Here is a 16,822-nt window from a genome sequence, read left to right as displayed (position 1 = left end):
ACCACAAGTTCTTATCGTGCAGCATACCAGCTAGATCAAGGGAGGGCAAGGAAGCAAAGGTGTGACCAGTGGAGAGAGCAAGCCTTGGTTGACCACTAATACTTAGCTTAATTCACTCATCTCAGGAGTAAATGGGTTGACATGAAAACCCGAAGGTTTTTTGTTTTCCTTGCCCATCTGGGCAGTGCCAGAGGAAGCCAAAACAGAAGCTCTGGGATAGCCAATCTCTTTGCAGGCAAATCCCAAGACTGCATGGGCCAACTGGAGAGTCCTCCCTTCACCTTGCTCTCTGTCTAGATCTTGCTTCTTAACTTGGCCATGTGCAGCTAAAGAGTGGAAAATGAGAAGAGTATCTGTGGGTGAGATATGCAGAAGAAACCATTTTTAAAAAGATGAAGATGGCTGGTGGAGTGGCTCAAGCGGTAGAGCACCTGCCTAGCAAGCTTGAGGTCCACAATTTAAACCCTGTACAACCAAACAAAAAAAAGAAGAAGAAACCTAAAGAACAGGGACAAATGGAAGCGACAAGCAGAGCCTTCCTGGTGAAGGCAAAGATGGCAAGCCCTCAGGGATGCTACTTTCCATCCTCAGGCTGGTATTGGAAGAGTTTCGGGCATTTTCCTGCTACACCTGGAGATGTTGGGTTGGCTATTGTCCTCCCAGCCACCCAGTGCATATGTCAGCACCTCACCAGGCAGCCAAAGAGCCAAATGAGCTGGCACCTGACTAAGCATGGGGCTACTGCTGGGAAGGCAACATGGAGGATGCCCTGGAAGCAGAGAGGTGGGAGTCTCCTCAGGAGGAAAGGCAAGTGTGAAGAGCATAGCTCAAGATGAGGATTTTGAGGTGGAGCTCTGAGAAGCATGGAAACTCAGACAGCCTCAAAAGAAATCAAGTTTCTGCAACTCACAACTCCACCCTGTGGAAAAGACCCTAAGGGATTATAGTAATGCTGACAATCTTTCCTGCTCCCTGTGTAAGGATGAGACTGTCCCGGTACAATAAAAAAAATAATAATAATAATTGCAATTTTATTTATTCTAAGAGCTTCAGTTGTCTCTCCTCCAGTATGCCAGCAAAGACCTGTTGGTAGTGAGAGGCTTCAGGAAGCTGGGTATTTCCTCCTGGCCCTAATGGGGCAGTTCTTAGTCAGAATCAGAGATTCTGACAGGGATATCCACCCTGAGTTCTGTCTGGCTTGGGGTGGGGGCAAAAATGCCCTCTTTGTAGAGGTCTTTCTCCCTGGTCCAGGGATTGTGAACCAGGACTACCAGCCAGCGCCTTCCAAGATGGCTCTCTCCCACCCTGACCAGAAGGAGGGGCAGGTCTGTAACAGCCAGGAGGACCTAGGCCTGGACACACAGCCTTTCTCCCTGCGAGAGATGGAAAGCCGAGCAGTCAGGGCAACTGAGGAGAAAGAGGTGCCTGGGAAGGGCGGCAGCAGCTGAGGCTGGGGGAGGGTGGCAGCAGCTGGGGGGGAGGAGGGGAGTCCTGGTGAAGGCCAATTGCAATTGAGAAGGCCCGAGCAGCTGAGAGGCCAGGCCTGAGCCCCACGGGCGCCCCTTCCCCCAGCCCTCACCTAACGGGGGAAGGCTGGGCACTCTCTCCCACCCCAGCGCTAGGTGGGCCGCGGGTGCAGAGCACAAGGAGGGGGACGAGGTTGTCCCCAAGTCCCTCCGCTACAAGGTTGCGCGTTAGGTGTGAAAGTCGCCACGAGAGAGGGTCCGGCGAGGCCCGACGGGCCCTGGACTACCCGCTCAGGGTCCAGAGGGGGAGGGGACCCGCGCCAGGGGCTGCTGGGTGGGGGTGGGGACCAGGACTTTGCCCTTTGTCTCTCTCTCTCCCACTCTCCAGAGCCACCGGCCGAAACCCGACCCCAACAGCGAGCCAGGCAGCCAGCGCGGGGCAGGCTCCCCCTCCGGGGTCCTTTAATAAATCCAGACCCGACCTCCCTGTGGTCAGGGCTGTGACTGAGGTGGTCCTGTGGGGGAGGGGGCTTCCCGCCTGTGAACAGGCCTGCAAGCATTTAAGTGGGAACCGGTTGGGGGTAGGGAGCCGGGAAGGGGCTGGAAGTGGGGCCGCAGAAGCTGGAGGGGAGAAAATGGCCCGGGAGGCGACATTCCTTAGAGACCTCGGCTGGGCTGCGGGAGGAGGCAAGGCCGGGCTGGGGTGGCCTCCCACTGAGAAGGCAGGAACTGGGGCCTGGGAGTGGGATGGGGCGGGGGCGCGGAGCAGAGGGGCAGGCCCCGCCAAGTCCCCAAGGCCTTCCGGGAGGCTCTACAGAGAAGTTGTAACAGAAAAGTCATCCTGTAGGTTTAGGGGTGAGAATGACCTTACTCGACAGCCCTTTTGGGGTGTCATCAATTAGTGATTTTGTTAGTAACTCACCTTTGCACAATACTATAGAGTTTACTTTTTTTTTGCACACATGCTCCTACGAACCTGGAACAACCTAAAGTGGCCGATCTGGGCAGCTCAATCACCACGATCTGGGCAGCTCAATCACCACGGGCGACTAAGAATATTGTTATTTCCATTCTACAGGTCAGAAAGGAGGCTCAGAAAGGTCAAGGGACTAACCCAAGGTGGCACTGGTCAGTAAGTGCCACTACATCATGTAGCCTGCTCCTGCTTGCCAGACAAAAAGGTAACTAGCTTTTTGCTCCTTAGAATCTAACATGTATCTGCTATGAATTATGATTCTGTAGGCATGTGACAAAGGTCACCTATATGTTCCTTCCTGAAAGGAAGCATCTCAATTCCTGCCCTACCCAAGTTCCATTTTCCCCAGGGTTGAACCCAAACCAATAAAAGGGGGAGCAGGAGTAGTGAATCAATCAAAAACTCTAGCCCCAGCCCTGTTGCCTTTTAGAAGTGTTAGAGGGTGGAAGTTCTTAAACTCAAAATAAGGGTTGGGGGTATGGTAGAGCGGGAGCATAAGGCCCTGAGGTCAAACCCCAGTACCGCCAAAAACCAAAAACAACCTCAAAATAGCTACCCACCTTATTTCATGAGTTGGGAAGGGACCAGGTGAGGAAACAGACCCACGAAGGGGCACAGCTCATATATCTGGGGAAAGAGCAGGTGGGGCCCAACCCAGCATTTTCAATAACCCACTCTGGGTTGTTTTATTTCAGTAGCAGAATCCCCTTTTTCATCTCAGTCCCCCACACAAGGGGAGAAGGTTGGGACCCATCCATCTCAGGTTCCTTCAGCCTGGAGAGGGAGGAGGCACAGAGCAGGGACAAATGCATGTTGGGTGTGTTTCTATTTGCTAAGCTTATGCTCCCTCAATAAAACTCAAGAAAAGACTCAACCTGAGTGAGTGTTAAGAGATCACCTAGCCCCTCCTCTAAGAGAGCTCACTTTGAAGACAAAATGGCAAACTTTTAAGTGCCAGCACTCCTACTCAGACCCTTGGCTGAGTTTCATGCACTGCGCAGAGCCACACAGAGCCTCGGTTTCTTAGTGAAAATAAGAATATCTTTGGGGTTCTTACGGAGCTTTGGTAAAGTCGTGGGGCCAAGGTCTACAAGGAGCTTGCTATCATTATAGAGGGTGTTTTTATCCTCACCACCTCCCACAGTGCTCAGGAGCAAAGATGATCATCAATGAGAGAAATAAATGGGGTGAAATAAATAGGGTCTGCCCTACCTACCTGTAACTTTTCCACTCCCCTCTTGGAGAGGAATTTTCTTCCCACAAATACCTCCTTGTTGCCCTCCAGGCTCGCCCTAATTCCCGCCTCTATTTTTTCTGCTATATTCTCCAAAACCAGCTTAGTTGCTGCCTCCCTTCCTCTCCTCTTCCCTCCAGTGTCTTAGCTCCAGAGCTGTGTGCCACTCATTTGAGTGCCTAATCCCCAGGGCCTCCAGCAGCCCCACAGCTTTTCTGGATCTAAAAGGAAAACACTGGAAGGCCAGGACTTTGTCCTGTTCCTCCCTCTTAGGTGAGACTCCCTCTCAACCAACCCTATGCCTGCCCAATATGCTAAGTAAAAACCCTATATAAATAAAATATTCAATGCGGGAGAGGGCTCAGGTGAAGGTTCTCCTTTTCGATGAAGAGGTGAACACCATGTTGGAAACAGCAAAACTGGTGATGTTTTTAAAGTCAGATTCCCCCCATCACCCCTGGGAATGTTAAAATGAGCCTGTAGTCCCTACTCTAGAGTCTGAAGCCAAAGCCCAGAAATTGGAGACTAGCCTAAGCACACCACAAGATCCCTGGTTTTTTGTTTGTTTGTTCTGCAGTACTGGAGTTTGAACTCAGGGCCTACATCTTGAGCTGCTCCACCAGCCCTTTTTTCATGATGGGTTTTTTTCGAGATAGTCTCACGAACTATTTGCCCGCGTAACTTCGAACCTTGATCCTCCTGTCTCCTGAGTAGCTAGAATTATAGGCATGAGCCCGCCCCCCAACCCCCATCTATTAAAAAAAAAAAAAAAAAGAAAAGAAAAGATCAAGAGGTGGTGGCTCACACACCTATGATCCTGGCTACTTGGAAGGTTGAGATCAGGGACAAATAGTTCGTGAGATCCCGCCTCCAATAAACCAGAGCAAAATGGGCTAGAGGTATGGCTCAAGTGATAGAGCACCTGCTTTACAAGTATAAAGCCCTAAATTCAAACCCCAGTCCCACAAAATTGAATAAACGATAGAGAAAAACCTAAAGTTTTCAGGGAAAAGTTACTTAATAAAATATAGTCCTTTCTATATCCACTATAAGAGGAAAGTCTTTCACTTATTCCTCATTATACTTCTAGTATCTGGCAAGGGAAATATCACGTAAAAGTAGATGAATGCATGCAGGAGCAAATGCACGGTCAGAGGCCCCAATCTTTGCAGTGATATGCAAGCTGTCACAAAGTCAGCACCATCTTGCTAAATATTTTCTCACAGGGATGTTGGTTATAGCTTTTTGTTTTGAGGGTTTTAATTCTTTAATGGCCAATGACTGAGTGGTAAGCAAGTACACGTCACATACCCTCAGGCAAAAGTTGCTGACAGTGGAATTTTTTTCTTTGAAGAGGAGAGCAAAGGAACTTGGGACTAGATAGGTGACATTCCTGTTATAGTTAGAAGTAGAAAGAAAGGAAACTACTCATTCAAGATGGCCAGCAAGAGGGGCAAGGGTAGGAAAGTGAAACAAAGATTATTTCAGAGATTTATGGGGTTTGTGAAGACCATTCTGCCTATACACAGGGCTCATTCAGACAGGAATCCCTCTACCCTATTCCAAAAAGCCCCAAGTGGCATCATCTCTGGATCAAATGGTAATAAACAGAGGAAGGTAACTTCAATCAGCTAGATTTTTCTTTTTCTCCCTGCTGGCACTTGAGATGGATCCCAGGACATTGTACATGCTAGGCAAACGCTCTACAAAAGCTACACTCCCCCAGACCTGATTTTTCTTTTACATTAAATAAAAAGTTGCTAGAGCTGGGCACTGGTGGTTCATGCCTGTAATTAATCCTAGCTACTGAGGAGGCAGAGATCAGGAGTTTTGAGGTTCAAAGCCAGCCCCGGAAAATAGTTCACGAGACCCTATCTCAAAATAACTCATTACAAAAAAGGGGGAGGCGGCTGGCGGAGTGGCTCAAAGTGTAGGCCTAGGCCCTGAGTTCAAGCCCCAGTACTGAAAAAAAAAAAAAACTTGCTGGAATGGAATGGACAGGACATTCAAAGAGTGGACCCTGGGCTGAAGATGTAGCTGAGGTCAAGGCCCTGGGTTCTACCCCAGTGGAGGGGCGTGGGGAAGAAACAGACAATGACACTACTGCTGCTGCTGCTGCTGCTGCTGCCTCCCCAGCCAACATCCTAGTTCTGTTGTCCTTGCTCAGAATACACAGCTGCAGACACCAAGAATCAGGACCCTCTGTGAAGAATCATCTTTGTCCTTTAATCTAGGGCTCTGTCTCCAAATCCTGCCAGAGCAACTGGTCTTTATTACAGTTGGACTTCTCCTCCCAAGTGACTTGGACACCTCCAGGGGGAAGTAGAACAAATGTTTCTAACCCTGAATGGACATCTTCAACAAGTTTCCTTCACCCAGCAATCCCCATTTCAGTTCCTGTCTCCCCTCATTTTCTCCCCCTCAGAGAACCTAATGGGAAGTTGATGAGCCCCAAGCAATGCCAAATGCATCACTCTGCATAAACTAATTGTAAAACCCTTTATAGTAGCTGATTAAAGTCACAAGCCTGTTAAAGAGCCAAAAACCACATCCGGATTGGAAGCCCATCCCCTCCCCACCCCGGTAAGAGAAGGTTCAAGCCTCATTCCCTGACTGGGGCTGTAGGCAACCAGCATGTGCACTGGTTTGCTCACTTTAAGCAGGAGGGCTGAAAAGAGGAAATGGCATGAAAGTAGGTTGAGTGCACCTCTGGGGGCTATTTCCAGACCAAGAGACAGGAGAGAATGTGAGACCACTACAAGAGCTGGGGAAGGAGGGGAAGATATATTCAGTCACCCTAATTCCTGAATGCCCATTTTATTGACTTTCCAAGAACAGAACATTGCCAGGCACAGATGGCTTGTGCCGGTAAACCTAGCTAGTTGGCAAACTGAGATCAGAAGATCTTGGATAATAGTTCAAGAGGCCCCCATCTCCAAAATACCTAGAGCAAACTGGACTGGAGGTGTAGCTCAAGCGGCGGTAGAGCACGAATGCTTTGCAAGCATGAAACCCTAAGTTCAAATCCCAGTCCTGCCCAAAAAAAAGATCAACATACCTAATCATCCTGAATTCTTACTACACCTTCCTCATCTGCAGATTTAGGTGGTTTCCCATGTATCAATATCTCTACCCTACATACACCGTTGACACTAAACTGTGAAACTTCAGGACTTTTTGTTGTTGTTGCTTTGTTTTTGTTTGGTGGCACTGGAGATTGAACTGTGGACCTTGTGCTGCTAGGCAGGCGTGCTACCACTTGAGCTATGCTCCCAGCCCAAAATTTCAGTTAAGAACCTAGCCCAAGGTTAAGAGAGTCAAGGACGACATAATAAAAGGCCCATTTCTCCTAATGAACAATCTAGCATTCTCCACCATGCTTACCCAATCTCTCCAAGCCTTCTGTGGGAGAGGATGGGGAAGAGGTACATAGAGGGGTCCATGATGTGGGGGATGTAGAGGTTGTGGAGGGCTGCACTGGTGAGCATCTCCCGCTTCCTAAAGATGGCTTTTGCTTTCAGCACACAGGTACAGTTCTTAAGGCAAGGATCCCTTCAACTAGATAGCCATCATTGTTCCATATAAAATACATGCCTAGGACGATCCTTAGTTCAAGACCAGCTGGATTAAACAGCAAGTTCCAGACTAGCCTGGGCTATAGTGAGATCCTGTCTTAAAAACCTAAATAAATAAAAATCAAATACATGCTAAATTTATGTAAGTATACTTAAACACCCTTCCTGTCCCTTAGATAAGTACACCCAGCTGCTACACAGATAGTCCAATAACAGAACTTCTCATGGAAACATTTTCAAGCACCTATGCACTTGATCGGTTCCAGTTCTCATGAAGTCCAATTCTCTATGGAGCAGAGAACTGTAAAGCCTGAAACAAAGACCGGCCAGAGCAGGTGGCAGCAAGGTCAATGTCTAAAACATTAATACTGCAATAATAATAGCTGCTATATACTGTTTGCACCTACAGTGCCAGAAATCGAGGTCCTGCTTTTAAACGCTGGATCTCCAGGGAGGAAGACCTTTCCTCTAGACAACACCTAGAGAGGGGGAGTGAGGGGCCAGGGATGGCTTCCTCCTTCCTTGTATCCTAAGAATGATCCCCAGTGAAACAAAGATTATCTCACGAGGAAATCCAAAGAACTTGGACCCTCATGAACACCTTTTACATGTAGGAACATCTTAAAAAAAAAAACAAACAAACTTCTGAATCCTTGGGTTTGACCTCCAGCACCACAAAAATAAAAAAAAAAAAAAAGACTTCTGAGTTAACTGATTTTGCCTCTAAAAGATTCAAACTCTACCCAATCAACAAAACCAAACTATGCAATCTTATTTCACTCAAGCTTAACATTTGCTATTTCAAGATTGATTTGTAAACTGAAATTCAAAATTTAAACAAAAAAATTGAAAATCCTCCTTAACCCTCTTTTCTTAAGGAACTGTACACATATGGCAGAGAGGGAAAGACAAAATGGAGACACTCACTTCTCTAGCCTCCTCTGTTGAGAATGAAATGCCCTGCCACCCTTGTCTATGAGCAAAATTCCCAGCTATCTTACCAGATTCGTCCCTTATATGCCTTCCAACCACCAAAATGCCACTTGTCCCAAGCAGTCTTGAAAGTAACTGGATAATCCAGCCAAAAATGATTTTAATCATCCAGCTGTTTTCCCTGTGTTTCATTTGAAAGCAGTTTGCTGATGGCCAGCCATGAGCCTGGGAGAGGGACTTCTGCAACAGACCTGCATTTCTGTGGTGTTTGCTCTGTAGGTTTTCCCTCCAACTGTATTAAAATTATGAGATCCAGACCTATTTCCCCTATTTTCTCATAATCAACACACGTTTTATTTCAGTGGTCTGTGCTTAGGGAGAAGAAAGCTCATTCCAGTCTATTGTATTCATTGCAAACCTGCTGAACTGTATTAAAAAGGTAGAAAACAGGTCTTCCAAAGCTGGCTGTGCAATACATTCCACTACTAGGATGACCCCTTCCCATCTACTAACAAGTACATAGTCCTCTTTCAAGGCCTCCAGGATTCTCCGAGTTCTAGGAGGACTGAGTGCCCAACTGGGGACTGAACATCCTCCTGCTGGCAATCCATTCTTGCACCCATGTGTTCTATCTTGTAGAATTATCAATAACCAAATGAGCATGCATTTGCTTAGATGCATGTTTCCTCAGACCATTTCCTCCTGTTTTTGTTTTGAGAGGCCTTTTTAAAAGGTATAAGGGAGGAGGGGGAAGTGGAAATGAATGAGAGCAAAAGTTTCTTCTAACAGAAAGCCAAATGGAAGACCTGTTGTCTATCTTGTACAACATAAATGCAATCCATAGAACCGCTCCTTACTGTAACTCCCTGCTAGTTTCGGCCAGCCCTTGGGACGTGTACTCCCACAGCCCATTTTGCAAAGATTACAAATTATACAAATGGACACTGCTGGCTCTCCAAAGATCCATTCCCCAGGCCAAGGGGACTCTGCTACCGGGAGAGATGAAGAGCTCCGTGCACCTCCATTTTCTCTCCACCTCTCTCCTATTTTCTTTACCACTCTCTTCTTTTCACTTCACACTGACACCCGCTGGCCTTCTGCCTTAGAATGGAAAGGTCTCAGAAAGGATCTATGGCCCCGGTAGCAGAGGAGCCTGGGGAAGCCGCCAGGGTGCGCAGGCGGGGATCTTGGGAAGGCAAGCCTGCGGGTGTTCTCCGCCGGGGGCTAAAGGGAGGAAGGCAGGCGGCCCCTTGCAGAGCGAACCCACCCCGGACTGCGCGCTGGGCAACCCGGCGGGCAGGGGCAGGGTCAGCCCGGCAGAGCTCTCCACTCAGCGCCTCCAGCCCCGCCGCCTCTCTTCACCCTCCCTGTCCCATCCCCACCCCACCCCCATTTTTTTTTTTTTAAAGGGGGACGGGAAGGCAGTCAACTCCAAAAGCAAAAATAGTCTTGACTTGCGCTAACTCTACATCTGTCTCCTAAACCTAGACTCCGAGGGTAACTGTGAGCCTCCGGTCGCTCCTCTTTAAAGGGAAGTGGGAAGTGCACCCCAATCCCCAATTAATCACCCATTTCTGTCTGTCTAGCTCTCTCTTTCCCGGGTCTCCCCCTCTTCTCTCCCTAACACCCCCATCCCAAAATCTAACTTGCCCTTTCTGGAAGATATTAGCCACATTTTAAGACTCTTAAGAGAAAGGGGAGTGAACAAGGTCGAATTTAAATTCTAATAGTTGGGACCGAGAAGGGGGATGTCAGTTCTTAACGCCTTTGCTTCATTCATTCTAAAGACACCACACACACACTCCACACACACATCAACAGAGGTATGACCAAACGATATTTCTTCAACGCAAAAATCTCAAACTTCAACAAGTAGCACTTACTTGCTGCTCGCTCAACTACACCAGATCTGAAATTTTAAAAAATGCTTTTAAAAGTGTATGTTCATTCTCCTATGTCAATGCCATCTTTGTCAACTGCCTGTTACACATTAAAGTACAGGATACATAATAAGTTCTCTAACAAAATAAAATAAAAAGCCTTAAAAGTACCCCCACAGATAAAATGGGTTTAAATAACACATATTAAGGTAATTTAAAAGATTAGAAGCCCAGAATCTTTGAATCAAGATTCTTCCGATTGCTAATGTATTTCATCTCTGAGACATGATTATAGAATGTTTTGCTTTTTCCACCAAAGACTGTGCCATCAAACTATGCCTTTGGAATAGCTAAGTACGCTTTGAATAAGTCAGTGATGAGAAGTGTCACTTGTCCCCTTCATTACTAGAAAGTTCTCCATCTGAGAAGACATCAGAGTAAAATTTCATCTTTCTAATTTGGGTCAGAAAATCGGAGGTTATGGAAACCTCCAGTTTCCAAAGGACAGTCAAATGCCACTTAGAAAAGTTTTGTCTTGAAAAACTGACCACCAAATTAAGACACTCAGGGTTTTTTGGTTTGTTTGGGTTTTTTTCCTAGCAATGAAGAAAACTCACTTTATTAATTTGTAAAGTTTAATTTCTAGCTAGAAATTAAAATGAAGAGAATGAACCCCAATTTCCACCATTCCTCCAAATACTGCAGAAAATTTTCATTTAAAGCAAAAAAAAAAAAAAAAAGCTAACCTACTTTGAAAACATTTTTACTAAAGACTCATAAATTGTTTCAACTTTAAACTTACTTTTTGAATACTGGTCACCTATATGTTTCACCTTGTAAGAGTTGTTAACTTTCTTTTTGATTTGGATACTAATCCATAATTACCATGCATTTTTTTACTCTCTTGTTTTTGACCACCCCAACACAGACCAGTTGGGTTTTTTATTTTGTTGTTTTTCATGCAAACCTACTTCTGAAAGCAAAAATGTTAGCTTGTTTTGAAAAGATCTGGTTATCCAAGTATTTTTTCAAATTATTTCTCTACAAATCTTTGTTTTAAATAAAATTGAAAATATTTTCTGCCATCTACAAGACAACCCTTTACAGGTTTTCAAAGCTGCTAACAGCAGAAAAATAAACTATAAAATAGAAACCAAGTTAAAACATTCTCTTTTGAGAGTTTCACTTACATGAATGAGTATATAACTGATTCTCATTTTAATAGTTGGAAATCTAGGAAAGTGTTAACACAATTCATTTTTAAGTCAATTTAGAAGAATCACCATTAACCTGCCTAAAGCAATCACCAAATTTAAAGCTGTTTAAGTTCAATACATTTCACTTAGAAAGATAGTGCATCTTTCATTTTTCTTTTAACAGTAACACCTTTGATGACACCAGTTGATATAGTAAATAAATTGTCTTTAGGTCACATTCCTCTAGAAAAAAGGCATAGCTCAGTGGCAAGTATAGCAAGTTTAATTCTCTTAAAAAGTAAATCATTCCCCACAGTAAGTCTCAGTCAAGATGGCACCTCTTTGCCTCAACTTTTTCTCAGAAGAAAACATACAAGCTCTCCACAACCGTTTAAAAAACTGCTTTTGGTTCTTCTCCTTTGTACCAACATTTGACATCGGACATATACAAATTCTCAACAAAAAACCAAAATTGTTAACCAAATTCCAACACTGGCTAAGAGGGAGTTTGGGAAGATGACAGTAAAATTTAATCTCACAAATTTTAAAAATTCAAAACTATTTGCTGTTTCTAGTTTAAATACCATGTCCATTCTCTTGAGTTTTTAAAAAGGTATAAATTATATTTATCAAATAGATTCAAAGTAAGAACAAAATATATCAATACTTTTAAATCAGAGCTGCTCAGAGGTAACTTCTGTAATAAATCTTTTGTTTGATTTCCCTCTTTTAAAAGTAATTTAAAAAAAAAAAAGAACCTTAGGTAATTGGGTTTTTATGAGTCTTTTCAAAAATTTAAACCATAATTCATTTGGAACTGAGTGTATCAAGAAGAGTTCTATTTTAATAGTGAAAACACCAGAGTATATATACACAAACTACATGTGTGCAGTTGCTCATTTTGCCTGGAATGTTAGTCATAGCTAACTAGTTTCTCTTCTGGACATCCATGAGATTGGAAAGCCAGTAACAAACAAACTGTCTGAAAGGAACACTTTCAGACACAGACTAAAGACACATACCACATGCTTCCTCAAGGAACACAAAATGATAGAGCAAACTGACTTAATGAAAACAAATTCTTTTTTTAAATCCTGGGACTTCAAAAATTGATTCATGCTAGAAAAATGAAGTCCCTTTCTCACCACCACTATCCCCCCCCCCCGACCAAAAAAAAGACAATTGACTCAATGTTTGTACTCAAAAATTATTTCAGGAAGGAGGAGAACACACAAAAGATCTAATTTAGTATGGGTGTGGAAAGGAGATTTTTTTTTTCCCCTCAGTCTTCTCATAAATCCCCTCCCCATTACAACTCAAAAGAGCTCTCAGTAATGCATTTTGGAGGGAACAAGGAGACTAGAAATGGCTTTAAAGCAAGCAGATGGCTAGAGGAGAAAGATTCATAAATATAGAGCACCATGAAAATTAAAATATAAATGTTTTGAGTTCCATTTCATCACATTTGCCATTTCTCCTGCTTTCACTTTATTCCCTTTAAAATTTAAGCCATCCAAGAGCAAAAAAAAAATCCCCATATTTCAGAACTCCAGTTGTTGAGGCATTTCTTACCAACACTCAGCTTTCAATTCAAATATCCATAATCTTCTCAATAAATCTACTGTTGTCAATGCATTTGTCCTATTCCTAGCCTTAGGAAATGTTTCAAAATAATAAATAAGACTTCTTTTTTCTTTCCAATTTTATTGCCTCTTTACTTGTAACTCTAATTGCCTTTCCAATAACAAGAGTATTTCAAACATTTGCGGTTAAATCACAAGCTCTATAAACATAGTAACAAGACATATTGATCATCTATAGGTACAATGGTTGCAAATGTCTCAAGTTAGACCACCAAACAAATTATTTTGCATTAAACTTTATAGGTTCCTTAAGCACTCCTGAAAAAACACAGCCATCCCACCCCCCACCGTCCCACCCAGAAGAGGCCAGAAACTGTTCTGAAATACAGCAGAAATTCGGGTCAAGGGATCAAAGATTTCCTGGGGGGCTGCTTCCAACTAGCCACAAGAGACAAGACTCTCCACTGTCAACATGTTTAAAGTCTGACGTGAGAAAGACTGCTGTTACACTTCCCAGCCAGAGTTCCAAGAAAGATTTCAGACTTCAATGGAAGATTTCAAATCCACCATGAGTTTTCAAGAAGCGTGATGGAGATACCCCATTTTGCTGAAGAGAGGATAGAGGTATTGGAACGAACACACACACACACACACACACACACACACAGCACACACACACACACACACAGCACACACACACACACACAGCACACACACACACACACACACACACACACACACACACCATTCATCCACGGAGTTCTAGACCCTCCAAAGAGCCCCTGCTCACAGCCTGAGCACAAAGCTCTCACCCCAGATGGTCCCTTGGTAACAATGGGCTGAAGGAGTGGAGTAGGGGGGCTCGAAAAGGATAGTACAGCCTAAGCATATTCTTTGGAATAGCCAGCTGGGGAGGGGGGCGATGTAAGAAGTGAGGGTCTGGGGGTAGGAATCTACAGCAAAAAAATGTCTTTGCCTGTTACAGAAATATACATAAAGCACGAGCATAAGGGACTTGGGGGTGGGGGAGCCGGAAGCTCATTTCACATCCCCTAGGGAATAGGAAAAAGCCTCCCCTAAATCCACTTAAGAATTATGGTGCGGAAAGGGTAGGAAAAACAGAGAAAATGAGGCCTGTTAGGAAGTTGCAGAAATCTCCACCGCCATGAGTTTGCTCAAAAATTTTAAGCTTTCCTAGAAAAACGGCCCTACACTTTGAACCAACTCCGCAAGGTTCTAGCCTATTGATTATTTTCCCTTTAATTTCTGCAAGTAATATCTTTTAACACCAACCTTTACTTTTCTTCCCTTTTCTTTTTTTAAAACAAGCTGTAAACCACCCATTACAAGATCTTGGCCAGTCTTCCCTCCCAACCCCCAGCATCCGGAGTTGGGGTGGGGGGGTGGAAAAACCAGTAATGGGTTTCTTCCACTGGAGACACTATGGACCCCTGAACACTGCCTTCTCAGCCCCCCAGAAGAGCTTTTTCCTACCTTTGTTTTTTGGGGACTGAGTGTTCAATCTCCAGACGTTTTCCTTGCAGTTCTACTTTCCCTAAAGATTGGGGGGGGGGGGGAGAAACAGACATGAATAAGAGTGCACAGGATTGGGGGTGGGAAAAGGAAAGACACTAAGGCAATTGAAGAGAACTGGGATTCGAGACCTTACTAGGAATTCTGACAGTGGCTTCCCCACCCGGATGGGAAAAGGTTGCTCTAGGAACGGTGGAATCTATAAATTCGTTGTTTCCTTAATTTTTGTTTTGTTTAACACGGAGGCTAATTGAATGGATCCTTCTGGGGACCGATTTGGGAAAGGTGCGAGGAGCGCATTTGTGTAAACGCGCTGCCTGTTCGGCTCCCAAACGTGGGGAGGAGCCAGAAGCAGAGGGCACCCCGTTTCTCAGAAAGTGGGGTGGGGAGTGCAGAATTAAACTTTTATTTTTGTGTGGACCCACGGAGAAGGGCTTCAGGCGGCAGGACGGTCACCTGTCGGTGCTGGACGAGAAGCCGAGGACCTGGGGGGAGAGGAGCGGGGCCGGGCGGGGAGGGTCCCTCGCGGCCGCCGAGCGCGCCTCTCGGCCCAGCCTCGGCGTCTCGGGAAGCAGCATGGCGACCCGGCGCCGCCGCCGCAGCCGCGCCACCCGCTCACGCCCCACTTTCAAAATGGCTCAAGCCCCAGGCCCTGGGCGGGAGAAGGGAGCCCCTTCCTTCCATGTCCTGCTCGAGGGCTGCACTCCCCCACGGAAATCGGGGAGATCGGAGACGGTGCGATGACTCCCTCCACGCCTGGAATAGGCCTAGGGCTGAGGAAGGGGAAATGGGGGTGTTCAAGCTGGGGGGGCCGTCCATCGGAGGACAGGGAGGTGCAGGACGTTGAAATAGAGCCCAGGCCGAGGTCTAAGTGCCCTTAAAACCGCCGCCTCCACTACTGCCAATGGGGGCTCCCGCCCCGTCGGTGGGGAGGAGGGAAATGGGAACCCCGAGCTTGCAGCGATAGGAAGAAGGAGGGGAGGAGGAAATCCCGAATATTTCTGTGCAGGGGGGGAGGGGAGAAGAGTGGGGGATGGGCGGGGGCGATGAAGGAGGTCGGTCGAGGCTGGGTACTGAGGCCGAGCCCCGCAGGCCCAGGGGGAAGAGAGGAGTTGGCGGGCAAGGAAAGAGGAGGTGCAGGTCTCCGTTGTTCCGGGATTTCGTTGTGGTTTTTCCGGGGAGGTGGCTGCGCTCTTACCCGAGAAAGTTTCGATGGCCTTCATCGCCCAGTGCTCGTCGGGGCAGTCTACGAAGGCATAGCCGGATTTGACCAAGAACTGGCCACTGTAGGAGATCTTGTGCTCCGCAAATACTTTCTCCAAGTCCGCGGGGGTCACGCTCTCGTTGAGGTTGCCGATGTAAAGCTTGTTCATGGTGGCGATCTCGGGGCAGGACGCGGTCCTGGGCAAGGCCGATCAGGCGGGCGCAGGCGGCGAGCCTCCTAGGCCAAGAGGCGGGGAGGCCGGCGGCAAGAGCCGCAAACTTTCTTTGCACCCCACCCCTGAAGTTGTCCGGAGCTCGGGGCGGGGAGGGCGGCGGGAGGGCGCACGGAGGTCGCGGGAGAGTTCGGGGAGAGCCCGGGAGAAGTGCCCGCGGCGCGCTGGGAGGCGGACGACGCAGCGCGGCTCCTTCCCTTCGGTCCGAAACCCCCTCCGACAGGGCTGGTGTGTCACGTTTCTCCGCGGCCGCCCTGGCGCCGCCTCTAAATAAAATCGACTTGAAAAAAATGGAGCGGAAAAAAAAAAGGCGAAGCCACGTGGTGACAGCCCCCACCCACCCTGCAAGGGAAGACCCCCGACGCCACCGGGCCCCTTGGCCCTTCAGCCAGACCAAAGTCAACAAGCTCCCATTTTGGGGGACATGCAATTCACCCCAAGGGTAAACTAGGACGGTAGGGGCAGAGTCCCCGAAGCTCTCCTCGCCCCCTCCCCCTTTGCAAGAACCTGGCCCCTAAGGAAGCGCCCCGCCCCCACCCATCTCCCACCCTAATGTGAACTGGGGGGAGGGTGGTGGCGCCCCAAATCTCCCCTGTCTTTAAGAGTAAAATGCAAGATTATTCTTTATTCGTTTTGGGGGACTGAGTTGCCTACCCCACCCCAATAAACTGCTAGCGACTGACAGCCGAGGGACGGCGGAGATAGACAAAGAGAAGCCGAGGACTCTGGGGTCTTCAGGAGGGGGTCGCATGAGGCGGTGATTTAAAAAGGCGCCTTTTCCCAGGATTTTTAAAATTGGGGCTCTCCTCCTACCCCGCCACACCCCCAGGAGACTCCCCCGCCTCCGGGGTCCAGGACCCGAGGACCCTGCGAGCGCGGGACCGGGAAGCTGGGAACACGAGAGGGGACTGCAGCTGGGAACGAGGCATCCCTAGAAATCGTATATCGGGATCCCCAAGAAAGGAAGGGTGGCTCGCACCCGGAGTCAGGCTGTTAAATGATAACATTCC

General features: G+C 46.9%; 1 protein-coding gene across 1 annotated transcript in view; it reads right to left on the bottom strand.

Moving 5' to 3' along the window:
• Igf2bp1 (insulin like growth factor 2 mRNA binding protein 1) overlaps nucleotides 1-16,013 on the bottom strand; it is a 38,690-nt gene extending 22,677 nt beyond the window's left edge. Inside the window, exons 1-2 of the mRNA XM_074048921.1 lie at nucleotides 15,575-16,013; nucleotides 14,338-14,398 (exon numbers count right to left, since the gene is read on the bottom strand). Coding sequence (XP_073905022.1) covers nucleotides 14,338-14,398; nucleotides 15,575-15,749 — 236 coding nt within the window. The 5' untranslated portion in view covers nucleotides 15,750-16,013. The remainder of the gene's footprint in view (nucleotides 1-14,337; nucleotides 14,399-15,574) is intronic.
• Nucleotides 16,014-16,822: the final 809 nt, after the last annotated feature.

Source organism: Castor canadensis, chromosome 11 (genome assembly GCF_047511655.1).
Source record: "Castor canadensis chromosome 11, mCasCan1.hap1v2, whole genome shotgun sequence".
NCBI classification, from domain to species: domain Eukaryota; kingdom Metazoa; phylum Chordata; class Mammalia; order Rodentia; family Castoridae; genus Castor; species Castor canadensis.
The sequence above is the reverse complement of the archived record's forward strand: the minus strand, read 5'-3'. Positions and strand labels throughout refer to the sequence as shown.